We start from the raw sequence: 13,957 nt of genomic DNA, 5'->3' as shown, positions 1-13,957 counted from the left end.
CTGAGCGACTGATCTGATCTGAGAGTAAATCTCTAAAGTTCTCATCACAAGGAAAAAAAATCTGTACTCTGTATGGTGATGGATGTTAACTAGACTTCTTGTGGTGAGTATTTCCCAATATAGACAAACATAAATCATTATGTCAAAAAGGAACGCATTTGAGTCAGTTTTGATGAGGTGGATGAACCTAGAACTTATTATACAGAGTGAAGTGAGTCAGAAAGAGAAAGATAAATATTGTATTCTATTGCATATATACAGAATCTAGAAAAATAATACTGAAGAATTTATTTACAGAACAGTAGTGGAGAAACATAGAGAACAGATTTACTGACATGGAGAGAGGGGAAGAGAGGGTGCTGCTGCTGCTGCTGCTAAGTCACTTCAGTCGTGTCCAACTCTGTGCGACCCCATAGACAGCAGCCCACCAGGCTCCACCATCCCTGGGATTCTCCAGGCAAGAACACTGGAGTGGGTTGCCATTTCCTTCTCCAATGCATGAAACTGAAAAGTCAAAGTGAAGTCGCTCAGTCATATCCGACTCTTAGCAACCCCATGGACTGCAGCCTACCAGGCTCCTCCGTCCACAGGATTTTCCAGGCAAGAGTACTGGAGTGGGGTGCCATTATTACCTTCTCTGAAGAGAGGGTGAGATGTATGGAAAGAGTAACATGGAAACCTACATTACCACATGTAAAATAGACAGCCAACAGGAATGTGCTGTATGGCTCAGGAAACTCAAACAGGGGCTCTGTATCAACCTAGAGGGGTGGGAAGAGGAGGGAGATGGGAGGGAGGTTCAAAAGGGAGGAGATATATGTATACCAATGGCTGATTCATGTTGAGGTTTTACAGAAAACAACAAAATTCTGTAAAGCAATTATCCTTCAATAAAAAAATTAAAAAAAAAATCATTATGTCACATACCTGAAACTAACATAATTTTATATGTTGATTTTAATCTCAATTAAAAGAAAAATACTGAAAGCTCCATCTGAAACAATCTCCAGTTAGAAACAAGGAAGTAAGATGCACACAGGGAGTATAGTTAGATATGAAACTGTTTTCCTCTACTCACAACAATTCTGACACTAAATGTGTGGATATGTCCCTCACAACCTCCAGTTACCCAATACGAGCCAGACAGCTGGCAATTCAACACGGTTCTGACACCATCTATCTGGATGAAGCACCAGATGCACTAAGCTGGATGAGTTCGGCAACCCACAAGCTCTCCAAACCCCACAGCTCTGGGATTTTTATGGAGGCTTCATCATGGAGGCATGATCAATTATGAATTCAATCTCTAGCCCCCTCTCTCCTCCCTGGAGGATGGAAGGCAGGGCTGGAAGTTTCAAGGTTCTAATCTTAGCTTGGTCTTTATAGTGACCGGTCCCCCTTCAGGAGGCCACCAAGAGATATCTGACTAGACAGAGACATGCCTATGACCCAGGAAATATTAAGGGTTTTAGGAGCTCTGTATCAGGAACTGGGCCAAAGGCCAGGTATTTTTGAAAACTGCTCTCCAAAGGTGATGGCACCCCACTCCAGTACTCTTGCCTGGAAAATCCATGGACGGAGAAGCCTGGTGGGCTGCAGTCCATGCGGTCGCTAAAAGTCGGACACGACTGAGCGACTTCACTTTCACTTTTCAGTTTCATGCATTGGAGAAGGAAATGGCAACCCACTCCAGTGTTCTTGCCTGGAATATCCCAGGGACGGTGGAGCCTGGTGGGCTGCCGTCTATGGAGTCGCACAGAGTCGGACACGACTGAAGCGACTTAGCAGCAGCACCCCTATGGCTCAGGAGATCACAAGGATTTTAGGACCTGTGAGACAGGATTTGGTGGCAGAGACCAATTTAAACACTTCTTATGTCACAAAATCCTAGCTCTGACACTTACTAGCTCTGTGACCCTGGGCAAGTTACAATAATCTACTGGTGCCTTGCTCTCCGCCTCTAAAAAAGAGCATAATAACAATGGTTTCCTCAAAAAGTTGCTGTAGAGATTAAGTTAGTTACTGAATGTCAGTGTTCAATACATATGAAGTATTATTATAATTAGTCATATCTCTCCTTCAGAACTATCAGGCAAAGAAGCAGAGATGTTAAACTTTTACAACTATATGTCCTTGTACATCTTTAAAGAACCAAGCACAATGTTTTCTAATCAAAGACTGAAATGGTAGCAGACGAAATAACCAAGATATAAAATACTTACTTTGCAGCGGCTGCAAAATGTCTGTTGGGCACTGGAACGTATATGCAACAAGGATAAAGAGACGTCTGAGAAGTCACCGTGGCAAGACTACACCTTTGATGATGTATCAAGACTTAAAAGAAAAAACATATAAAATATTAATATTCATCATTATATTCATAGTTTTTACATTCTCCATGTTTTCTAAAACAAAAATATTCCAGATTTTGTGACTGTTAACCACAATCTTTATAAAGTGTAAAAATGGAAACTGCTCTTCTTGAAATGAAAGCCAAGTAAACAAATCTAATTGAAGATCTGCGTCCTCATTTATTTTTAACTGAATCTAGTTTGGACTCAACAGAATATGTTAGCTCTATCTTTATGGATTATGTATATGTATCCTGAACTTTTCTTAAATTTTATTTATTTAATTTCACACAGATAATGCATTCAAGTTGCCCAATTACTTCTGAAGGATAAGAACAAACTGAAGGGAACTGCCTTACCAGAAGTTAAGACTTGGTATGAAGCTATGATAAGTAGGGCACTTTGGTATTGGTACAAGTATAGAAAAACAGACTAACGAAACAATAAACAGCCCAGCAACAGACCTACGCACAGATGGATATGGAAATATGATAGACATGTTATCGCAAATCACTGGGCAAAGAATGCAATAAGTGGCGCTAAGACAAGTGATTATCAATAGGGAAGAGTGTATTTACATCCCTATCTCATACCATACACACACAATCAAATCTAGATGGACTAAGGACTTATATGTGAGTGGCAAAATTTAAAAGACTTCCAGAATATAGGAAAGTAATCTTTACAACCTTTGAGGAGGGAACAATTTCACAAACAAAACCCAAAAGCACTAAAAAGTGACTCTGTTAGTGTTAAGGACACTTGTTTATCTGGATCCTATTATACAGAGTGAAGTAAGTCAGAAAGAAAAACACCAATACAGTACACTGACGCATATATATGGAATTTAGAAAGATGGTAACGATGATCCTATATATGAAACAGCAAAAGAGACACAGATGTAAATAACAGCCTTTGGGCTCTGTGTGAGAAGACGAGGGTGGGATGATTTGAGACGATAGCACTGAAACATGTATATTATCATATGTGAAATAGATCGCCAGTCCAGGTTCGATGCATGAGACAGGGTGCTCAGGGCTGGTGCACTGGGATGACCCTGAGGGATGGGATGGGGAGGGAGGTGGGAGGGGGGGTTCAGGATGGGGAACACATTGTATACCCAAGGCTGATTCATGTCAACGTATGGCAAAAACCACCACAATATTGCAAAGTAATTAGCCTTCAATTAAAATAAATAAATTTTTTAAAAAGAACACTTGTTTATCAAAAGATACTTGAAAATGAAAAGACAAGCCAAAAACTGGGAGAATAGTAACACACACACTGGCCTAAGAATTAACACCCAGAATATGTAAGATCAACCCAACTGAAAAATAAACAAAAGAGATGAATCGATTTCTAACTGAAAAGGAAATACAAACAATGAATTATTATATGGAAAAATGTACAGTCTCATTAGCAAGCAGGTAAATATTAATTTCAATCACAGTAAGATATCATTTTACAGCCCTGCTTAAGGAGTAGTCAGATGGCCCGTCACAGGTCTGTGTGCGTGCTCAGTCATATCCAACTCTTTGCAGCCCCATGGACCATAGCTCCCCAGGCTCCTCTGTCCATGGGATTCTCCAGGCAAGAATACTGGAGTGGGTTGCCATTTCTTCCCTCCAGGGGATCTTCTCGACCCAGGGATCAAACATATGTCTCCTGTATCTCCTACACTGGCAGGTGGATTTTTGACCACTGAGCCACCTGGGAAGCCCACTCACTGTCCTACACCTTGCTTTTTCATGTAAAGGTATTAGATAGAGCCCATTTTCACAAGCAGATATAGACATACACGCCTATTTATAAGAGATGTATATATATCTACACACATATATATAATCTCATGTATACCTTTCATAACGGTACATCCATATGAAAATATTACAGCAATAATTTCACATCACTTCATAAAGACTATGTTTTTAGAGCTGCAAAGTATGACACTGTGGGGTTGTATCATGATTTAATCAGTGACCAGCCATCAGGTCATTTACAATATTTTGCTATTATCAACAATCCTGCAGGGAATGACCTTGTACAAATACCATTTTGCACACAAGTAAGTATTTCACAGGATAAATTTCAAGATGGAAATGTGCTGGGTCAAAAGATATGAGCATTTGCAATTCTGATAAACACCGCTCTCTGCAATAACAGTGCCATGCACATAGTCACCAACAATGAAAAGGCTACCTATTTCCGTACACTCATGCCAACACAGTCTGTCACCAAATGTTTTGGTCTTTTGTCAATCTAGCAGAAGAAAGATGGTATACGGAGTTGTATTAATCTGCATTTCCTTAAGAGTTAGGTTGAGTATGCTTTCATGTTTGATCATCTATATCTTCTGCTGAATTCACTTAAACTCCATTTTTTAAATTGGCGCTCCACAACTAAGTTTTCATGTAAAATGACTATTAAAATCCAGAATCTTAAAATCCATTCAACAAACTGAGAGCATGTAAACTAGAGACCTGTCTACACATCAAATGAATTCATTTCGTGAGTTACGCCTCCAAGTGCAGAGCGCTGTGCTTGCAGAGGAGCGCCCACGTCCTCACTGTGGTCTACCAGCCCCTATGTGAGCTTGTCCCTGCCTATTACTCCAAACCCCTCTCTAACCTCCTCACTCTGATCCTTCTTTCAGATCCCTGAATCTCTCCAGTCCCTCAGGTTAACTCCTGCCTTAGGGTCTTTACATTTAATGTGATATTTGACTGGGATGGACCAGCTCCAGATCTTGCCCTGGCCTTCCCCTCATTATTAGCTCAAATGGCATCACATGCCTAACAACTCAATTTCATCTCTAATATCCCACAACAAAGCAACAAGTACAGGAAAACCACCTAAACTGTGAATTCTATGAGTGTATGGAAATGACATCTGAGACAGTCTAGGAGACCTGTTTATTACTGGGAATTCTTTGTGGCACAAAGGGCTTTAATGGGTAGGGGAAAAAAAGAGAAATAGACTAATGAGATCCAGTTCCTGCCCTTCAGAATCTCAAATTGAGTGGGCTATGCTGGTACGCAACTGTCTAGGAGGAGATCCCCCACATTTTTAAAGCCAGCTATCTTGAAAAATCACATATGGTAAGTGAAGGAAGAGCAATTATCCACTTACGATTTGGCAAACACTTCAAAAAAATAATTCTAACTGTATTAAGCAAAAACCCGACAACCTTGGCAGGATCCTCAAAATAATAATAATTCTCTTGCATCAATTGCAACCTGCTATAAAATAATCAACACTACTTTCAAGAATCCCCAGTCATGACAACCAGAAATTAAAATTTTCAACAGGTATCAAACTGCCTCAGACTAAGGAAAAAACCAAACTACAAAAACACTACTTAAATAGCATTGTTGATTTCCCTGATGGTTCTCCTGCCAATGCAGGAAACATGGGTTTGATTCCTGGGTCAGGAAGATCCCCTGCAGAAGGAAATGACGATCCACTCTAGTATTCTTGCCTGGGAAATCCCATAGACAGAGGGGCCTGGCGGGCCCCAGTACATGCGGTTGGAAAAGAGCTGGACACAACTTAGTGACTGAACAACAGAGAAACAGCACTATTAGAACATATCTGTATTTTCAATTCCTCTGTAATCAGTTTATCTATCTGTAGTGTTTTATTATATTCCTTTAATATATTTCTTTTCCTCTCAGCAGAAAACCTCACTTGCTACTTCAGAGAAAGCAGATGCTCTCCGAATTTCCTCCACTACTTACAAACCTAACTAAATCTGCATTCATTCTCAAAAGTCATCCCCACCCCTACCCCACAGCAATAAGATGGAAATTAATCCATCACCTTTGCTGGCTGATTTTCTTACACAGGATACTGAAAGGTTAGAGATCCCCAGGACTTCTCAACCTAACTCTATAATCCTTGTTTTCCCCAGGAGATCGCATTCATCTAGTCCTTGCCTTCCCACCATAAGCACCAGTGCAGGCCACCATCATCTACTACATGAAACACTGCAACAGACTCCAAACTATTCTGTCTTTGGCCCTCTTCATTTCTTTCCCTCCTCCTACTAAGAGGGATGACTTAAAAATGAAATCACATATCCTTACAACACTTGGATGCTTCTTCAAATAAAGTAAATACTTAACAAGGTCCTCCGTGAGCTACCTCTAACCTATCTAGGCAGCTTCATCTAACACCACTCTCTTAGGCTTTCTGCACTTCAAATACACTGCCTCCTTTGAGTTACTTGAACACACCGAGTTTTCTACAACCTTCAGACTTTCAAACATAATCTTCCCTCCTTCTGTGACATTCTCGTCTACTACTTTGCAATCCCCACTTCCCAAAGCTAATTCATAACTATCGAGTGATCTTTCAGGGACTCTACTTAAGCTTATTCCTTCAGAAAAGTCTTCCCTAAAGGCTCAGAATCGACTAAGGTTTCTCACATGCACTCTTACAACTTGTACTTTTCCTTCACAGCACTTAGGACATCTGTAATTATGGAAAGAACAATCCAGTTAATGTCTGCTTCTCAATAGATAAGCACCATGGCCAAAGAATGTATATAACTTGTTCACTATTGTGTTTCTAACACAAAACCCAGTGTTTTTTCAAATGAAAACACAATAAATATCTCTTTAACGAAAGAAGGAAATGTGAACTAATGAGAGCAAAACCTGGATTCAAATTACTTTAAGCATTATTCATTCAGTTCAGTTCAGTCGCTCAGTCGTGTCCAACTCTTTGTGACACCTTGAACTGCAGCACATCAGGACTCCCTGTCCATCACCAACTACCAGCGTTTACCCAAGCTCATGTCCATTGAGTGGGTGATGCCATCTAACCATCTCATCCTCTGTCGTCCCCTTCTCCTCCTGCCTTCAATCTTTCCCAACATCAGGGTCTTTTCAAATGAGTCAGCTCTTCGCATGAGGTAGCCAAAGTACTAGAATTTCAGCTTCAACATCAGTCCTTCCAATGAACACCCAGGACTGATTTCCTTTAGAATGGACTGGTTAAATCTCCTTGCAGTCCAAGGGACTTTCAAGAGTCTTCTCCAACACCACAGTTCAAAAGCATCAATTCTTTGGCACTCAGCTTTCTTTATAATCCAACTCTCACATCCATACATGACCACAGGAAAAACCATAGCCTTGACTAGACGGACCTTTGTTGACAAAGTAATGTCTCTGCTTTTGAATATGCTATCTAGGTTGGTCATAACTTTCCTTCCAAGGTGTAAGCATCTTTTAATTTCATGGCTGTAATCACCATCTGCAGTGATTTGGGAGCCCAAAAAAATAAAGTCCGACACTGTTTACCCATCTATTTGCCAGGAAGTGATGGGACCAGATGCCATGATCTTAGTTTTCTGAATGTTGACTTTTAAGCCAACTTTTTCACTCTCCTCTTTCACTTTCATCAAGAGACTCTTTAGTTCTTCTTCACTTTCTGCCATAAGGGTGGTGTCATCTGCATATGTGAGGTTATTGATATTTCTCCCAGCAATCTTGATTCCAGCTTGTGCTTCCTGCAACTCACCGTTTCTCATGATGTACTCTGTATATAAGTTAAATAAGCAGGGTGACAATATACAGCCTTGACATACTCCTTTTCCTATTTGGAACCAGTCTGTTGTTCCATGTCCAGTTCTAACTGTTGCTTCCTGACCTGCATATAGGTTTCTCAAGAGGCAGGTCAGGTGGTCTGGTATTTCCATCTCTTTCAGTATTTTCCACAGTTTATTGTGATCCACACAGTCAAAGGCTTTGGCATAGTCAATAAAGCAGAAATAGATGTTTTTCTGGAACTCTCTTGCTTTTTCAACGATCCAGCAAATGTTGGCAATTTGATCTCTAGTCCCTCTGCCTTTTCTAAAACTAGCTTGAATTTACAACGTATGAAAGAGGAGTGGCATTTTGTTGAAGATCCATGTATTCATTCATCATTTATTGGACAATAATTATGCCAATGAAACAATGTGCTAGCACTGCTTTAAGTATTTCATAAACAAAACGAACAAAATCCTTTTGCTCATGGAGCTTACATCGTAGTAAGGAGAAGCAATACTAATAAACATAATATGGTAGTGGTAATGGGAAACCCTGAGGCTTCCCTAGTGGCTCAGACAGTAAAGAATCTGCCTGCAATACAGGAGACCTGAGTTCAATTGCTGGGTCAGGAAGATCTCCTCAAGAAGGGAATGATTACCCACTCCAGTATTCTTGCCTGGAGAATCCCATGGACAGAGGAGCCTGGCAGGCTACAGTCCATGGGGTCACAAAGAGTGGAGACAAATGAGCAAGTCTTTCACTTTTGCACTTCAGTGGAAAACCCTCTGGGTAAAAGGAATTGAGAATCAAGGGGAAAGTTAGTTGTAATTTTAAATAAGAAGGTTAAGGTAGGCCCTTTTAAAAAGGTGACATTTGAGCAAAGGCTTGAAACAATTGAGAAAGTCAGTAATGCAAATACCTAGAAAAAGTGTTCCAGGCCCATTCCACTTGAGAGAAAAAGTCCTCCCAACAAAGGAATGTTTTTGGTGTGTTTATGGAACAAAGAAGCTGCTGTGAGTACAATGAGTAAAGAAGAGAAAAAAGAGCTCAGGGTGGTAAACTGGGTGAGTGGAGGGAGGAGAAGGCAGGCACCAAATGACATGGAAGACCCTAGGTCAGTGCTGTCAAACAGAGATATAATGTAAGCCACAGGAATAATTTTCTAATAGTCACAATTTTTAAAAGGGTAAAAAAAAAAAGTTAATTAATAATAAAAATTAACATTTTATTACAACCAATAGCCAAAATATTATTTCAACATGTTTTTAATATAAAAAAATTAGAGATATTTTACCTCTTTCGGTACCACATCCTCAAAATCTAACATGTTTAACACACTCATTCGGATTAGCCACATTTAAAATGCTCAATCACGGATAACAAAATGGACAGCACAGCTATTGGTTATTCTAAAGACTTAAAACTTAGAAAAATGGGGAGGTTTTGAGAATTCTGATCATAGGAGCAACGTGATTTGATTTATGTTCTTAAAGAACCAATCTGACTACTTGTTGAGGGTAGATTGTAGAGAAATCTAAGTCAGGGGTGATAATGGCCTGGAAGGTCGTTTCAGTGAAGTAGTGAGAAGCCGCCAGATTCTGGATTTATTTTGAGAGTACAACCAAAAGGATCTGCCAACTACTTAATGTGAAGTGTGAGGAAAAAGAGGGGGAGTCAGGAATATTCTGAGGTTTTGTGTCTGGGCAACTTAAAGGATGAAGTTACCATCAAATGAGACGGGTAAGACTCCAGGTCATGACAATGAGTTTGATTCTAGTTAGATGCTGATTAGATATACAATTGGAGATCTAGAATAGAGAGTAGTTTAGAAATCTACAGTTCAAGTACTTATTGTAGATAATTTTGAGAACCATTAAGATACAGACAACAGTCAAACCACACAACTTGGACGAGATCACCAAAAGAGTGAATTCAGATACAAAGACATGAGGTTGAAGGATGGAGAATCCTGGCTGCTGAGGCATTCCAAGGTAAGAGATTGGAAATAGGAAGACGAACCAGCAAAGTAATGTGACAAACGACAGGTGAGATAAAAAGGAAATTAAGAGAGTAAGGCATCCTGAAAGCCATGAGAAGAATACGTGGCAAAGAGAGAATGATAACCTTTGATTCTAACTCCTTTCCTCCCCCGTCCTCGCAGCCCACATCTCCAGCATCGGAGACAAAACTGTGTCTCTGACTCCTTCCCTACGGCGGCTGGAAGGATGTCCATGTACATCTCCCTCCCACTTCAGTCCTAGGGTGGACAGCTCCAGAAAGGAGTGAAAACCTCTATGAGGTAGCTTTTGAGTATCAACGACCCTCTGGAGAACTTAGAGCCAAGAAAAAGTAGAGGTTTATCAAGCCCCCTGGCTTCCCTGGTAGCTCAGAGGTTAAAGCGTCTGCCTCCAATGCGGGGGTCCTGGGTTCGATCCCTGGGTTGGGAAGATCCCCTGGAGAAGGAAATGGCAACCCACTCCAGTATTCGTGCCTGGAGAATCCCACGGACGGAGAAGCCTGGTGGGCTACGGTCCACGGGGTCGCAAAGAGTCGGACACGACTGAGCGAGCGACTTAACAGACTTATCAAGCCCCCAGTGCAGACCCGCACGTTGGAGTGTCCGACTTGCAGTGCGCAGCCGGAGAAGACCCCGCGCCAGAACTATTTTTCCCCGCAAGCCCAGCTGACCCTCTGTTTTACCTCTACCGAAGCATCTTACGGTCGCCGCCATGTTAACCACTCCGGATTGTGTTGACGAAATTGGTCCCACGCTTCAACGTGAAAGAAATTTACAAAGGGTTCCCATCCGGAAATGGCGGAGGGGGAAGGGATTCGAAAGCGCAAGAGGAAAGGGGCGGGAACCAAAGTAGACTTTCGAGCCGGCAAGAAGGGGGGCAGGGGAGGGCGGACAGCAGGGTGCCCCGTGGCGGTGTTCCCGTCAGTCCTTCGTGCTGCGTAGGGGCCTGTGTTCGTGGTTCCGGTTCGACGGTTCAACCTCCTTCAGGGAAAATCTGCCCTTCCTGGAAAGTGCGGTCCTGTTGGCGATGCTCCAACTATTTTATTCCTTTTTATTTATTTGATTCTACAAGCGTACTTAGAACGATCATTTTAATAAATTGTGAGAGTACCCAGGAGAATACGAAAAGCAGAAGATCTGGAGAATCTCACCAACTCTCAGCACCACATTTCCAGCCTTGTAAAGACTTTTTAAAAATTAGCCAGGCTGTGTCCCACTCACTGACAAACTCTTTTTCACTCATCGCAGGATCAGCGTGGTTTTAAGGTAATCTGAACATTAAGCAACTTTCCATGTTCCCCCTGCTGACAAACCATGCTGTTAGGCTCAATCGACTAACAGGACGACAAATTTATATAACACTTCTAGCTTTAAAATGGCAGACCCAAGCCCTACGCACAGGTTATTCTGACTGGGGGCGGGTGCGGGGACCGGGGCGGGGGGTGGGGTGGGAAATCAGCATCCTTTCCATTACGTCACAGCTGATGGTGTGGCTTATCTAAAACAAATCTGATCACGAATTGTAACACTTTCCAGTTTAAATAAAACCCTCTCACGACTACCTCGAGCTCGATTCTGGCCTCCGCCTACCTCTCTGGCTTTAAAGCCCTGCCAACAGCCCACCCGCCGACCCCGACTCCGACCACCACCCCCGTACACATACCTGGTTTCTCACTTCCATGCCTTTGTTCATTCTGTCCCCTCTGGAACGTCCTGTACATATCACCTAGGTAACTTTTTGGTTGTTTTGTTTTGTTTCGTTTTTAATTAAGATTTCAGCTCAGGCTCTATTCATTGATGAAGCATACTTCTTCCCTTCCCAGGCTGAGTTATGGCCACCTCTTCTTGGTTTTGTACAAGGCTTATACCTGACCTAGAGCCAGACATCCTGGAATGTGAAGTCAAGTGGGCCTTAGAAAGCATCACTACGAACAAACCTAGTGGAGGTGATGGAATTCCAGTTAAGCTATTCTAAATCCTGAAAGATGATGCTGTGAAAGTGCTGCACTCAATATGCCAGCAAATTTGGAAAACTCAGCAGTGGCCACAGGACTGGAAAAGGTCAGTTTTCATTCCGATCCCAAAGAAAGGCAATGCCAAAGAAGGCTCAAACTACCGCACAATTGCACTCATCTCACACGCTAGTAAAGTAATGCTCAAAATTGTCCAAGCCAGGCTTCAGCAATACGTGAACCGTGAACTTCCTGATGTTCAAGCTGGTTTTAGAAAAGGCAGAGGAACCAGAGATCAAATTGCCAACATCCGCTGGATCATGGAAAAAGCAAGAGAGTTCCAGAAAAACATCTATTTCTGCATTATTGACTATGCCAAAGCCTTTGACTGTGTGGATCACAATAAACTGTGGAAAATTCTGAAAGAGATGGGAATACCAGACCACCTGATCTGCCTCTTGAGAAATTTGTATGCAGGTCAGGAAGCAACAGTTAGAACTGGACATGGAACAACAGACTGGTTCTAAATAGGAAAAGGAGTATGTCAAGGCTGTATATTGTCACCCTGCTTATTTAACTTCTATGCAGAGTACATCATGAGAAACGCTGGACTGGAAGAAACACAAGCTGGAGTCAAGATTGCCAGGAGAAATATCAATAACCTCAGATATGCAGATGACACCACCCTTATGGCAGAAAGTGAAGAGGAACTCAAAAGCCTCTTCATGAAAGTGAAAGTGGAGAGTGAAAAAGTTGGCTTAAAGCTCAACATTCAGAAAACGAAGATCATGGCATCTGGTCCCACCACTTCATGGGAAATAGATGGGGAAACAGTGGAAACAGTGTCAGACTTTATTTTTCTGGGCTCCAAAATCACTACAGATGGTGACTGCAGCCATGAAATTAAAAGACTCTTACTCCTTGGAAGGAAAGTTATGACCAACCTAGATAGCATATTGAAAAGCAGAGATATTACTTTGCCAACAAATGTCCATCTAGTCAAGGCTATGGTTTTTCCTGTGGTCATGTATGGATGTGAGAGTTGGACTGTGAAGAAGGCTGAGTGCCAAAGAATTGATGCTTTTGAACTGTGGTATTGGAGAAGACTCTTGAGAGTCCCTTGGACTGCAAGGAGATCCAACCAGTCCATTCTAAAGGAGATTGGTCCTGGGTGTTCTTGGAAGGAATGATGCTAAAGCTGAAACTCCAGTACTTTGGCCATGTCATGCAAAGAGTTGACTCACTGGAGAAGACTCATGCTGGGAGGGATTAGGGGCAAGAGGAGAAGGGGATAACAGAGGATGAGATGGCTGGATGGCATCACTGACTCGATGGACTTGAGTCTGGGTGAACTCCGGGAGTTGGTGATGGACAGGGAGGCCTGGCGTGCTGTGATTCATGGGGTCGCAAAGAGTCGGACACAACTGAGCGACTGATCTGATCTGATCTGATATACCTGTACCTGTTTTTTTCTGTTTTAACAGTTTTATTGAAGTGTAATTCACATACCATACAATTCACCAATCTAAATTATGTAACTCAATGGTTTTTAATTTATAGAGTTGTGTGACCATCACCACCATGTATCTGTCTTTCCCACTAATTGTCTGAGCTCTTGTGGCCAGAAATGGTGTCTTACTCATTTTTGTGACCTCAGCACATACTACCTGCCTGGCAGGTAGGAGGCTCTCAATAAATATTTGTTGAATAAGTCATTATACTTATTGAATTATTGACTTGCAAACTTGCTTCCATGAAGCTGCCCATAGGACTGGATCAAAGTAGAAATTTCACAAATGCTTTATTTCATATTTGCATATTGTACTCCTCTACATGAAATATGTTTTCTTCTACTTTGTTGGCCTGGCTTGTCAACACCTAAACAGTTACTTCAAAGGTTACACACACATTTAGGGCTGTTAAAAAAATTCAAAGACATTTAATATACCTTTATAACTTTCTTTTCTCTCTCCCTCCTTACCTTTCCTCCCTTCCTCCCTTCCTTTCACAAATACCTGAGTGCCTACCACGTGTCAAGCAGTGCCCTTTGACTATGCATACATAGAGTGAATAAAATAGCCATTGCTCTCATGATGCTTAAAA

At 41.7% G+C, this 13,957-nt stretch overlaps 1 protein-coding gene and 1 long non-coding RNA gene across 2 annotated transcripts in view; one reads left to right on the top strand and one right to left on the bottom strand.

The window, feature by feature from the left end:
• Nucleotides 1–10,638, bottom strand: part of MRPL1 (mitochondrial ribosomal protein L1) — a 70,852-nt gene extending 60,214 nt beyond the window's left edge. The window contains 2 exon segments of the mRNA NM_001101844.2: nucleotides 2,223–2,334; nucleotides 10,586–10,638. Coding sequence (NP_001095314.1) covers nucleotides 2,223–2,334; nucleotides 10,586–10,616 — 143 coding nt within the window. The 5' untranslated portion in view covers nucleotides 10,617–10,638.
• A 99-nt stretch (nucleotides 10,639–10,737) lies between these two features.
• LOC132345531 (uncharacterized) lies at nucleotides 10,738–13,569 on the top strand. The gene is made up of 2 exons (XR_009494931.1): nucleotides 10,738–11,168; nucleotides 11,726–13,569. It is a non-coding gene; the product is annotated as an uncharacterized lncRNA (long non-coding RNA).
• Nucleotides 13,570–13,957: the final 388 nt, after the last annotated feature.

The sequence above is a fragment of the Bos taurus genome, chromosome 6, assembly GCF_002263795.3.
Source record: "Bos taurus isolate L1 Dominette 01449 registration number 42190680 breed Hereford chromosome 6, ARS-UCD2.0, whole genome shotgun sequence".
NCBI classification, from domain to species: Eukaryota; Metazoa; Chordata; class Mammalia; order Artiodactyla; family Bovidae; genus Bos; species Bos taurus.
This window is presented reverse-complemented; position numbering and strand designations above follow the sequence as displayed.